At 43.5% G+C, this 14,323-nt stretch overlaps 1 protein-coding gene across 1 annotated transcript in view; it reads right to left on the reverse strand.

Annotated features, from left to right (window-relative positions):
- LOC139341121 (cytoplasmic phosphatidylinositol transfer protein 1-like) overlaps nt 1-13,497 on the reverse strand; it is a 70,896-nt gene extending 57,399 nt beyond the window's left edge. Inside the window, exon 1 of the mRNA XM_070977477.1 lies at nt 13,228-13,497. Within this exon, the coding sequence (XP_070833578.1) occupies nt 13,228-13,275 (48 nt within the window). The 5' untranslated portion in view covers nt 13,276-13,497. The remainder of the gene's footprint in view (nt 1-13,227) is intronic.
- Between the last annotated feature and the right edge of the window lie 826 nt (nt 13,498-14,323).

A 14,323-nucleotide genomic window follows, 5' to 3' on the forward strand; every position in this document is an offset into this window, starting at 1 on the left:
GTGAGAAAAAAATCAATCCTTACTCTTATGTTTCTAAGAAGAGTTGAAAATGTGACCTATTTACACTTTACAATCATGTGAGCAATGGTGATTCTGTCCTTACATCCCCCCTCCCCCCTCCCCCCTCCCTCCCTCCCTCCTGCTGCAGTGTCCCACACTGACTGAACATCAACCATCACTGTGAGGCCATTAAGATAAGACGTGGAGTTTATTAGTTCATTTCAGCAGTCATTCAGTGGGTTGATGATGATGATCTCGGTGTTCATCACAATTCCCTCGTGAGGACGTGACAGAGGAAATATTGACCTTACATCTCTCCCAGGCTCGCAGGACGCTGCCGTCCCCCGAAAACCTTTTACAAAAAACCCAACTGAGTGGGAACTGAGACAAACTGGCTCATTTTCCAGATGACACCAGTGCAGCTCTGTATCTCTACCATTACCCTAGAATCGCTGTCATGGGAGCTCTTCTGTATTTGGATGGCAGATACCTCTACCTGGGAAAAAAAAAAAAACACTGCACTCGAGCTGCTACTTTTAGCCAGCACAGGATACCTGGGAGATGACGATGCACCACACTAAATGTCACTGTTGTCATTATAATCACTTGAACGCAGCGCAGTCTTCCATGTCAAACCTGTGCAGCACAACCCGTTGACGCCTTTGTTCTCCTGACTTAAACAGATTTGCCACTGCTGAGATGCTAACTGCCACACAGTGGGCTGAGGGCTATTAAGATTTTTTCTGTGGGTGAAAAATATACAGTACTGCCTTCCATGACATTCAAATGACACAGCTGCAGACGGGCTAGAGTTCTTTACTACAAGATTATTTTTCAAAAACATGTTCTTCCAGATGTCTCCCCTGTGGATTTGTCATTAAGAACACTTGTATGTTTCCTAGTGACTCTGGTGATGGCTGACTTCTCTTCTAGCACCACCATGCTTTTGATATTTGTGATTCTGAATGAAATGTCTCAACAGCAATTGGATGGAGTGCCATGAAATCAAAGATCTCCCCGGACACAATAACTCTTCAATAATCTTTTTAAAGTCCTTAAAATTATACTCCTTCTCTCTCATTTAAAATTACAGAATCTATGAACATGTGACTATTTTTCATTTCCAAAGTTTAACTGTTGGTTTAACTGTTAATTGTGATGTCAATAATGATGCTCGTAAGCCCGTCTCTTAAATGAACTAATGTTATTCCCATCAGACGTTGTGTTTAGTGCTAATTAGAAAATGTGATGGTATGGTAAACATGATATGAACTTCACAACAGCCTGTTAGCGTTGTTACTGTGAGCATGTTAGCATGCTAACATTAGCACTGAGCACGAAGCACTGCTGCAGCCTCGCCGACTCACTAGTTTTATCCCTGCTAAAACCACATAAAACATAATCCTTATATTGCTGAAACACAAAGCGAACACTCGCCACACACGATTCTAATTGGCTGCATTTAAACCGAACGCTTGATTAGAATAAACAACCCCATGAAATCATGTTATTGTAAACAAATTCTGCAAGCAACATTTGACCACCTGAGAGCAGCAGATTATGTTTACCTGGAATGTCAACGCAGCCTGTTTACCCTCGAAGACAAAACACAGCAAACACACACAAAGGAAATGCTTGGTGCTAAATCCCAGACTTGAGGGAAGGCAAGACTCCATCATCTGCCTCATTATTTGACAGTTATCCTACGGATGGTTATCCTTACACCATAATCACTATAATCCACTCTGCTATGGGGGTAATGGTAGGGATAGATGGCGCTGGTTACCATGGAAACGAGAGATGATAATGAAGTGTGTCAGCATATAGCTATCTATAGCCTGTCTAATTTGTGTGCATGTGTGTGCGTGTGTGTATGTGCAAGTCTGTGCATGTGTGGGCTGAGCTGATAGTTCTTCCAAAGATGCACCTGTGCGTAGGCTGGAGGCATAGCAGAACAGCATGATGACCAGCGTGCGTGAGTGTATTCTTATCCTGAGCGTATCCTCCTCAACGCAGGATGGAAATCGAACCTCTTGAAACTTTCCAACAGCAGCTACAAAATGGACTCACAGCGCACTCACTGTATTCTGTGCGCATGTGAGCACTGACACAGCTAAGGATTTAAGCCTGACCGGCTTCAATTTAAAGAGCCTGGAGAGCTTTGGAAAACAAACACAGAAAACCAACATACAGTAGAGCATTAATTTTCATGAGATCTTTTAAAGCTGTTGGAATTACATCATTTTAATGCTTCTGTAAACAAGCCACAGTCCCCCTGACACAATATTAATGAGCTCCTCAGAAACCACTGGCTGCATTAAACCGTAGATGACTTCCCTCTAAACTCTTCAGCCCATATTCATATTTCATGGGACAACTCAAGCTTCTGTCTACCTCTTTTTCTTTGTCTCCCTCTTCCCGTTTGCATGTCTTTTACAGCAGGTAATTCGTTCGAAGGCTTCTGCTGACCCTCCTTTCACCATCTCCATCTGTCTACTCTCATCCCATCTTGTTAAACCTCTGGTAAATCTTTCCTTTTCATCTCTCTTCAGACCAAAGAGGCAGGAAAAGAAGGGACAAGGCTCTCATTTTCCTTTTCCATGCTCTGCTGTGCCTCCCCTTCTGCTGCACTTGTATCAGTCTCTCAGTGGAGCTGAAGCAGGGACTCGCAGCTACTGTGCAAGTACAGGTTGTAAAAGAAAAAAAAAACAAACATCAGGTCTGTGCCTGTGAACACGTGCACAAACACACACACCTGAAACCACAGTGGGTGAGACAGGACCGCAAGAACATTAAATTAAATTTGATCAGATGACGACTCGCGCTTCATAGCCTGCGGTGGTAAGAGTTAGTCAGAAATAAAGGCAAACAGTTAGCAATACAAGCACAGCCCTAATCAGTGTCAGAGCACACAGCGCATGGTCGGCCGCTGATAACATAGCCAAATAAACACAAAGCCACTTTAAAGACATTTTGACGCTGGAGTGTTAGCGCTATCAGTGCTATCGTTTGCTGAAGTAATGGAGATATTAGAAGCCTAAGTCTCGCTGTGGAGCTCCACGGTGTGTTCGTGTGGACCTTGTGATAATATTTCTCCTCAGCCTCTTTAAAAGAAGGTCATGTTCTGGCCTGAGCAGAGGATTACAGTCCAACGGGAAGTGTTTGATGAAAAAGGAAAAAGTGGACACTGTGCGATGTGTTGTGCATTATTTTCATCGATTAAAACCTTTTTTTTTGTTGTTGAATGCTTGTGTCTGCTGCATTTGGTCACTTTTGGATATTGGAGCGTGCTTTATATTCAGACGACCTCATTCAGACGACCCCCCCGCTGTGGAGCGCAGAACCCCACCAGTTTAGACATCAAGTCACTTGGGAGCAATGTGGCTCTACTGTAACACTAGTACGAATCATTTTCATTCATCCATCCGTCCATCCATTCACATAGCTTTAGCAGCTTAGCAGCATAGCTGATGAAGATGGTGCAAAAAGCTCAAATTCATGCACTGTCGAAGCACGTGGGTGTCACATATGAGACACCACCTACACACATACACATACACAGCTTTCAGAAGAATCATTTGGATTTGGGTTTAGTGTTTGCATTAGGAAATGCTGTAAATAAACTGAGGTGGATGACTGTGATAGGCTGTGACACTTGACACGATAAAATATTCAAGAGAGATAAAGAGAAATAACAAACCCTCACTTCTAGAACAAACAAAACCAAAAGTATAAAAAGTTTAGCAGCTCTTTGAGGGTCATGTTTTTGTGATATGATAACATTACACTCACACTGCATGCTAGAAAACCAGACCGTTGGCTGGTTGAAAAATTACGATAGCTTTATGTGGAGTCTGGCCTGAAGGTGACACCATCAGAGAAGCTATACAGTGGTCGTTTTGTTTGCTAAGCTCCACATCGTCAGCAGAATGCTAGCATTAGCATGTTAATATATGAAAGTCAACAATTAACATGTTGTGAATATGACGACACTCGATATGTAACATTTTACATGTTAGCATGCTATCAGTGGCTAGTTTGAATGGTCCATGTTTGCAAGTTAAAAAGCTCATATTTAGCATGTTGCAAGTTAGCATGTTTGGGGTTTAATAACTAATTAATCATTTAACTTATTTTTCATGCAAGAACAGCAAACATTCTCTGGATCTGGCTTCATAATGATGTACCATGTACATGTATCGTGAACATTTGGGGATTTTGGACAAAACAAGACAATGTAAGATGTCACGTTGGGCCTAAGACAATTTAATGGGACGATCAGACATTAATCGAGAACATAATCAGCAGTTAATTAATAATGAAAATGCTCAGCTGCAGCCCTAACAGTAATAGAAGTAATAAAAAATTCCCCTGAAACCCAAGAAAATTGGACATCAGACATTAACTTTTGTGCAGTGTTTAAGAGCTTTAGAGGGGAATTTGCCTTACATCATACACACATATATAAAATATATGTGTATGCTCCTATGTGAGAATCTATCCTGCCATTGTGAGTATGCACAGCTGAGTATCCAGACAGTGAATCCCCCCGAGGCAAAACCTTACCAAGATTAACATGCATATAATATCCTATGACAAGATCTGTTTCCCACCACCCAAGTCTCAATGATGTACTAATATGAAACATAAGAATCATACTACTACATAATCCTCATCAACTTCCCTGTCACCCTCTCTGATGCTGTATTGCTTCCCTGCAGGTGTAAGCATGACCTTGCAGCCATTGGCACTGACCAATCATTCCACACGTCACCAAAAAAGAACAGATCCAGGCAAAGAATAAACTATTACATGTCATCTGTGGAATCTCTTCTGATAAACAACAAAGAAATGTGTGCAAATGCACTTGTCGGTACTTGGCTGAGTGCTCAAATGAATGTCTGTAATGTCGAGTACTGCAAAGAGGCTGTGAAGCTTCACCTCTCACATAATTCCATTAACCCACACTCATCTTCTATCCAGCCTCTCAGCTTTTTACCGTATTTGTAGATATTTGGGTGACATTATTTCTGTACAAAAGGTCCATTCATGACTACAAGAAAGACCAGATATAACCAATCCTTCAAGTTCCTCTGCCATGTTGATGTAGAGCAACACAGCAAAGTTAATGCTTCATTTTAATCTCAGCATGCTGTTGCAGCCAATCTGAGGACACAGTGGAAGCTAGTGAACCCGTATTAGCACCAGAAAGCAGTTTCTGTGAAGATTTCCACGCTGAACGCGGCAAGAAGAGTGGCTTTGGTCTAAAGAATCAGCTGCTTTGTCTCTATTTTCAGCCACACGTTACAGATTAAGTAGCTGCCTTCAGACTGTAGTTGTTGTTAGAAAATGGCTCTTATTCCTCCTGTGATTTGCCAGAGCAACGATGGTGAAAGAACTTCTCGTTTTTTCCATGACGACGCAAGACAGTTTCACGGCAAAATTTCAGTAAAATGTAAAATTAAAGTGATAATGACGATAACTTACTTTGAAAAAGGGTGCTGTTACCCACAATGGATAAATATGCCCCGAGATATTTTACAAGTAGGTCACTGACCCTGAACCATTAGTGTTGGAAATAAAGTCATACCTGTCGTAGTTGTCAGAATGAATGTATTATTTTAAAAGTAATAGGGTAAATATGAGAAGACGAACAGTCATAGTAAACCAAAGTTATTACACGGAGCAGGAAGCAAAAATAAAGCAACATTTCCAACGAAGGACAACCGCTTTTCATTTCAGGCCACATCATTTGTCAGAAAGCCACCGTCAGGCTTTGACTCCCTTTCTCCACGTTAGGAAACAGTGTCACGCTTCGCCAGCACGCAGAGTTCATCATTGACCTCATCTGAGCGTCTCCACGGTGGAGCGGCGGACGCTGCTGCAGAGTACAGTTTGCTGAACGGCTCATAAGACAATGATGACGTGCCCCTGTGGTGTGTGCGTGTGTGTGTCACCTCTAAATAAAAGACACAAGCACACTCAAAGTGTGGGCATGAGGGAGAGAGAGACACACACAGACACAGTATTGAAACAGCCCATCTCCAGAGTGTGACTGTCAAAGAGGCGTCGCTCTCGTGTTCTGAAACAAGCCTCTCTGTTGATACAACACACACGTGCATGCACACACCCATCTAGGAAATGAGAATGGGCCTCATCCATGGATAATGGTCCATCACAACCCGTGATGGTTTCCTCTAGGAGAGTAAATGGCAGCAAATGGGATGTTGATTGAATCACAGCATTGTCATGTATACCAGATGGCAGAAAGGCATGGCACCTTACCATGACACCAAAGAAACAAACAGCGTACCACTGGCCCCATTTCCTAAACAAACACTGGAGTGGGTGGGAGGCGTCTAATCACAGAGAGAGAAAACAATATTCTGAATGAACGGGGAGCAGTGCTTGTGAAAGAATAATATGGACATTGTGTGCCTTGGAGCTTTAAGTAGGGAGACAGGAGCTCAACCCCAAATCCAAGGGTGAGGCCGGCCTGTGGACAAACATCCTACTGACTGACCACGACCCCTGACCTCCCTCTGAACGGGCACAGAGGAAGGGGAAAGCTCCCCTTCTGTGATCAATAATCGCCCACTTTGCACAGTTCCACATTGCATTCCATTACATCACAAGTCGTGAATGCAGGAACACCCACAACTCCAAGGATGCTGTCTTGTTTAATTAAAAAGAAAGAAAGAACAGTTTGATTTGAACAAGCCTGCTGTTCTCACTGAGCTAAAGCGTGTTTGTCCTCAGCGCTTTCAGCCCTCCCCGCCTGTGGATACATGAAATTAACTGCTGCCGTCATGGAAACGTGCTCCAAGATTGAACAATGGCGACCAATCTTGTTAAAGAGTACTTATTAAAAGGGGTTTTAACAAACCAGCAATCCCTGAGAAGTTCACCAACATCGATGACGTAATGACGCAAAAAGAGACACGACCAACACTGATGAAACTGCCTTTTGCCAAATTTCTATTTGAATAAAAATTCTGCCACTTAATGATGCCTCAAGCCATGGAAGGTAGCATCGCTTGAAATGGTTCAAATTGTCAATGTCATGCTTGATGGCTGATACAATGTCTGTACAACATGAACGCCTCTATGTACATTCATGACAGATAATCCTTCCTGGGATGACGCAGCAGTTCTAATCCTATTACAGTACTTCATGGGTCCACTAAAATACAACACCGCTGCATCAGGTGTTAACTGCGTTTCTGTGCACCAGCTGCTTTTAGACAAATGGCTTTCTGTGGTGTGTGTGTGTGTGTGTGTGTGTGTGTGTCTCGTTACCCCTGCCATCGTCTGCAGTAAGAGTGTGAGTGTGTGTGTGTGTGTGTGTGTGTGTGTGTGTGTGTGTGTGTGTGTGTGTGTGTGTGTGTGTGTGTGTGTGTGTGTATGTATGTGCGCATGTGTGCGTGTGTGTATGCATGTAGTTGAGGGTGGGTGCTTGTACATACGGAGGGTGGGAGGGATGGGTTTTTATTGTTGCTTTATTTTGATTTCTATTGTTTTTAAATCCTGTGAAGCACTTTGTGTTACATTTTATTATGTATGAAAAGTGCTATATAAATAAAGTTTGATTTGATTTGATTTGATTTGTGTGTGTGTGTGTGTGTGTGTGTGTGTGTGTGTGTGTGTGTGTGTGTGTGTGTGTGTGTGTGTGTGTGTGTGTTTTCATATCTTAAGCTGTGCAGGTGCAGGTGTGCCACTTGCAACACACAGTGTGAGCCCAAATGAGGCTTTAGTAAGGTGAATGAACGGTGTGTGGTTTGTGCCTAATGTGGGGCACACTGCATCATACGCAACTCTTTAATAAATTCTGGCAAGAGCGTTGCTTGCAGAGACGCTTACGCCGGCGTGAGCAAGCAGCCATCCATCTGAGCATTCATTCAAGCAGCCAGCCCCACATCCTCCCATTCTCCCATTTCTACAGCTATCCCCTCCAAACTGCTCTGAGGACTTCACTGATTTGAACAGTGAGCGCCGGTTGGGATTACTGTGTGCACAACAGGACAGAAAAACAGATTATAGAAACAATCAAATGCTGATATATCTAGAATCCTTCAGTTATTGCCAGAGCTAACAGCAGAACAACTACTGACTTCATCAGATAGGCTCGAAACACATGGATGTTCAGCTAATTCTGCTTTGAATGGGTGTCTCTTTTCCTGGCCTTCGCTGAACGTCATTATGCTCTGAGTCACTACGGTTAATGGAGAAAAAAAAGAGGCCTTCTGCAATGAAGATCTGTTTCCGTTTTGTTAGCCCGGGAATGAATCCATGCTCCGGTGAAAACGTTATTCAGCTGGGACCATCTGGGTCTTTCTAAGCAGTCTCCTGTGCTCTTTCCACCATGCGGACAAAGCTATCAGAGTACGAAGTCCACATTGTGATGAAGACTTCTTCAGCCAAGGGCACATTAAGGGTGAATATGGGCGACATTTGGTGACTCGGGTCAGCCAAAGGTTGGACGATGTCAGCGTTTTTCTCGTGAGCTGGAACAAAGGGCATGCCAACCAGAGACAGGGAGGTGGAAGTAAGAGGGACTGCAGCAGAGAAAGAAATAACAGTAGACAGGAGAGGGAACACATCTATCCGTGTCTCCTGTGATGCATCACCTGCCTGTCCTTTCCAGGAAAAAAAATGGACGCCGTGGCTGATGAATGGCCCCACTCACTGGAGAAGAACAGAGCAGAGTGAGCCCCGAGGGACCGAGAGGGGAAGATGATTATTTCTTGGCTAAGTGGTTCTGGTTAGAGTTACATCTAAATCTTGTCTGAGATGGAACTTTAAACCAATACTCCAACACAGAAGCTGCAGTGTGGCTGGACTCCTTGAAAGGCAGAAACTTTATCCAGACCTGAATTTCTTGATTGGGTTATACTGAGTCATCCTGGCCCGTCTCACTGCACGGTGAACATCAAACTTCATGGCAGCAAATGTTTTCATGTCTGAATTTGCAATTACGAAACCTATCTAGACCCAAGGAGGACTGTTTTTCTGTGTTTCAGATGTTGCATGGAGGATACTTTTGGGAAAATTACATATTTATTTGACACGGAAAGCACCAAAAAGATGAGTAATCAGGTCAGCAACCTCACCAGAAACAATCAGCAATCAGTCTGTGGTTTTAAAGGCATGGGTAGTTTCTAAGCTTCCCTTTGAATGAAGGGATTTAAAGGATCAGTTCACACTAATCGCAAAAAACTGGTCTTCCATTTACTACAGTAAAGCCCTGTGAAATTCATTTTAATTGACAGAGGCTACTCTCACATTCAGGCAACACTCCTTGCTTACAGTTTTGACCAGAAACGGGTACAGCTTCGCCTTTTTCCCCAAAGAATATTTGACTCCACACATAGATCCTTGAAGCTAGCTAGCACACTGCCTCTCTCTCGTCATCACCCGTTCGAGCCTTCGACATGATTGTGTGTGTGAAACATTGTTATTCTTCAGTTCATTCAGCTAAGGTGCCACGAAAAAAAAAAAAAAACTTCCACTTTCTTCAATGGTCCTTTAATTTTTAGCCAGAAAATTGATCTGCAACACAGACTTCTTGTGAATCAAACATGCCACGCCTTTGGCGGTTCCTGCCTCCCAAATGTGAATATTTGGCTGGTTTTCCCAGAGCTAAACAAACTGTGATGTGCATTTTTCACCATTTTCTGACATTTCATAGACTAAAAAAAACACTGAATCGCCCGAAAGGACAAGGCTGAAATACCCTTCCAACAGCGTTAGGTGGAAAATAGCTATTCTTACATATTTTAAAACATATTTTAGCTATGTGGCTGAAACTGCAACCACTGCTCAGCTGTCACGTCCCTGTCTTTGAGACCTTTCCCATTGTCTTGGTTTTCGCAGTGATACCGCATTAAGAGTCCAAAGTGTCCTTTAAAGGGACAGTTTAACACTTTCTGGCTAAGAGTTGAAGCTACAGCCAGTTAGCTTTTCTTAGCATAACAACTGAAAACAGGGGGAAACAGCTAGTCTGGTAATATCCAAGAGTATTTCTTGGCCAGGAGCAGTGACTTCCCTTTGTCTTCCCTGCCTGCCTGGCAACGTCACAGTAACAACAGAACTCCAGATGACAACAAGCCAGAACCACACCTTGTTTTTACACGTTGGCTTATGGAGATAATGTGTCATCTAACGAGGCTTGGAGGTGCTGGAAGATAAATTATTTTACCCAGTTTCCTCTTATTTCCTGCCAATCTGAGCAAAATGTCAAAGTATTATCTTCATTTAAAGAAACCGAAAAGCTCCACAGAGAGAAGCGAAGTCATCGGTTCAAATCCTTTGTTGGACTTGTTTGTGCAAATGAATTGAATGAAGAAAACAAGAGGGAAACAAGGCAGGAGTAGCACACCAGACACACACCCAGACAGGCAGGAGATGATTAAGAGGACAGAGAATGAAGGCTCACGGAACAGCTCATACGATCTGGTATTGCTAAATGGTTTCTTCCATGTGCGCGGCGTTTGTTCAACTTGTATAAACAGTGTGAAGATAGCCGGTCCAACATCTGCAGTAGTAAGAGTGTGATGACGCAACACAGCCAGCAGCAGACAGTAATCTCTTCCCAGAGACAATACACAGAGAGACGTGACCTTGCATGTCCCTATGACTCCAAATCTAAACGCACAAACACACAGTGTATTAGTGCATGACCCAGGGGAATTCAAAGAAAAAAATCTCCCAGAGCTTCCCTCATCACCCCCGCTCCTCCCCTCTTCTCTTTCCGTCCTCTCTGCCATCCTGTCCCTCTCCCTGTCCCCTAACCCCCACAGCAGTCGGCACACAGCAGTTTATCCTTAACCCGCCATCCATCCATCCAGTCTTCTTTCATTCCATCTTTCCTGTCCCTTTGGACAGACGGGAAACTTTGAATCAACTTTTAGGAGACAAGGGATGACCCTCTGCTCAATGTGTGCCGCCATGATAAGAACAAACAGGCCGAAGCGCCACCTCCTCCCCTGAACAGTGAGGAGGCTTCTTTCTAAGTTAGGACAAACAATGATGCCCCGGCTTCCTGGGATTCATCAAAGCGGGGCTTTATCTTTGCAAAAAAAAAAAACAACAGAATAAGAATAGATGGAAGCAAAGTGCAGTGCTGATCTGAGCAGTAACAGCTAGCCGTTCTCCCCTTCGTTTGCTAAAATGTGGAAGGCTTACGCAACCATCCCCTTTTTAAATGCTACAATCTCAGTATGAAGTGAAAGCTTATGGCTGTGGCTTGTGGCATCCCACAGATGTACAGTGTGCACATCACGTCTAATTATACTGCATTTGAGAAGCAGTTAAACAGAGTGTCCAATTCGGCTTCATTATATCGTGAACCTTCGTGACCTTACAGCAAACCAGTAAGAAAAACCTACACAAGCTGACAAACAGAGAGTTATTAACAGCTTGAACTGGTTTCTTTGTGTAATCATAAGTTAGATGTGGACATCCCTGTTTACGTCTGGCCTGCACTGTGAAGGAAGTGTTTTTCTCTGGAGCGATTTATAGTGGCAGGAAGTAGTACAGCAGGTGGTGGTAAGGCAGCCTTAATGTTGGCTCGATCCATTAGTTCCTGGCCATAATGAATCTGAAGTGTATATGAAATAACATATTCTCAAGCGCTTCTAATCAGCATCATCACAAAATACGACACCGTCATGTATTAACAGACTCGTCACTTTTTTTAACAGTGGAACTGACTCTCTTTATTTGGAGTTTTGGTGGTGGGATAACCTTTTTTGTTCACCTCTGATCACACTGAGCTTTTAAACACTGTGCTCCTGCCTCTCGTGACAGCCATCCGTACATAAGTTCGCGCATGGTGAAGGCTCAAGGTTGATTTACGGAACGGGAAAAGGCGTGTACGAATGCAAACAGCCGCAAAACACACACACACACGTGCAGTGTCTCACACACCACGCAATGATATTCAAAAGCATGTGTAACAGGACCTGCGTGCGCATTCTTCCCTCAACGCCTTTATATTAAAAGATGACATTTCCTTTTTCACAGCCGGTTTCTCTATGAGTCAGTGATGTAACGTCTCTTTCACTGCTTGAGATAGAAAGTACAGCCCTGGCAGGCCGGTGGTGGTCAAGACTTTGGTGTAAATGTGCAGCCATTCAGTCGGCCTAATTCACAAAGCAGGGGTGCATCTCATTCCACATCAATCCACAGAACGCCTCCTAACAGCCCTTAAAATAGGCATGAGCTTGCTGCTGATAGCTGCAAGTTACACGTGTTGGTGGAAATCAACAGTCAGAGATTAAAGGAAAGGAAATGTGAAAATATGTGTAAGAGATCTGAAACCAAACAGCCTTTTATCTGCCTCCATCTCTGCCTTTCTTTCCTAAAAATAACTTTGATTGAATGTAAAATGCTGATGATTTGGCCGCCGGCGCTGCTTGTTGAAGCTTTCTGACGTTTCTTCAGAGACAACCAGGGCTCATCAGGATTTTCATCTCGACACACAGCACTGGCAGGATGTGCCAGACCGTCATTCCACCTGGCGTCGAGCTACAGGAAAACCAACAACAAGCCTCACGCATCACAACACAAGCGGCAGAGATGGTGCTGCTGGACAGCATGCGTGCCGGGACAGGACAGGACAGGACAGGACAGCAATCATCTTCACCTTCTAATTTTAGACTGAGTCTGAGACCTAACAGACAGACATGACATGAATACAGACAGTGCACCTTTTCTTTCTGATAACAGTCCGTGCAGCTCTTCACACTGTAGAGGAACAGGAAGGGCACAGAGCCCTGATCTGCACTGTGTTAGTGCCATCATGTGCAACCAATAGGACAGCATGGTTTTAAAGCAATCCAATTCACATGTAAGTGTGTGTGTGTGTGTGTGTGTGTGTGTGTGTGTGTGTGTGTGTGTGTGTGTGTGTGTGTGTGTGTGTGTGTGTGTGTGTGTGTGTGTGTAAGGCACAATGTGTGTGGGGGGGGGTGTCATGGGGTCACAGTAAAAGTGTTTAACATCTTTCTGAAACATGCTGCATTTAAGCAGGATTAAAGTTTTGGCATGAGACGTGAAGTTTATCTGAATTGCACTAAAGTGGATTTCTTCCACTTCACGTAACCTGATCACATGTCCGGAGCATCAAAGCGCAACGTTTTAGCCGTTAAGAGTTGTTTCAACAACAATGACTCCCCGTCGCGGTTAAAATTACGCAAAAAAGTGTTTAAAGAAGAGCAGGAAACTCACCTCCTCCACTGTGAGGGGCATGCATATCCTGTACTCCTTCAGCAACATCTTCCCCCTCTCCCCGTCTCTTCTGTGTGTTCACAATGTGTCAAACCAGCTGAGTAAACGCTCCCTCCGCCGACCGACGGGATGTGTGTAATATCTGGAGACGTGTCAGCGCATGTGGGAGGATGGTGAGCCCGGGTTATGAAATACACCCCGAGATACAGCTGAGTTTTTTCATCGGTACCGGTGGACACGCTCTGCAGCAGCGAAAGTGAGGGCAGAAATGAGCTCTGTTCACGGTTGTCCCCTCCTATCACGCTGAGGAGTCAAGCTACGGGCAAATAGCGACGAACGGGACCGGAAAACGTAGGAAGGATGGCTTCAAAATAAGAGTATCAAATTAATTTCGTTAACAGTAACAATGTATTTTTCTGAAAACACATTCTGTGTGATAGACATTTAACAAGTGTCAGTCGTGTTGCTTGTAGCCAATACTTTAAATCTATCACCTAGATTTAAAAGAATAGCTCTTCTCTTGACCACAGATTGTTAACTGCTCACTGTTTTCAGGGTTTTTGTTCAATTTCTTGCATTTTTTACCCTTATGAACAACAGCTTTTAATACTCAATAAAGGCTCCTCATGGTTTCTCGGTTTGATCGACTTCAGCAAACATAAGTGATGCAAAAACATAAGCATTTTAAGAGTATCTTATAATGTTTCCTATGCAGAAAATCACTTCCACTTCACTTCCAGCTGCAGTTCACACCACAACAAGAGTGATGTGATGTCAGATGTAAACAACCTATTGCCACAATCTAATCGATTTTCATGGAATGTGGAGACAACAGGGTACAGAGGGTGTCTGTGGGGTTGAAAGGGGCTCGAGTTTTTTCGGGGTTTGTTTGTTTGTTTGTTTGTTTGTTTGTTTGTTTGTTTGTTTGTTTGTTTGTTTTCTCTCTCAATGATGCTGCCCTTATTTAGTCTAGTTTAAGATACTGACACCATAAACTAAAAGATTTCTGTTGGAGACAAATAATCTCACCTCACACTTGTTTTTTGACAACTGAACTCACTTCATGTGTTTGCAGAGCAGATGGTTGGTTATATTC

Source organism: Chaetodon trifascialis, chromosome 2 (genome assembly GCF_039877785.1).
Source record: "Chaetodon trifascialis isolate fChaTrf1 chromosome 2, fChaTrf1.hap1, whole genome shotgun sequence".
In the NCBI taxonomy this organism is placed as follows: Eukaryota; Metazoa; Chordata; class Actinopteri; order Chaetodontiformes; family Chaetodontidae; genus Chaetodon; species Chaetodon trifascialis.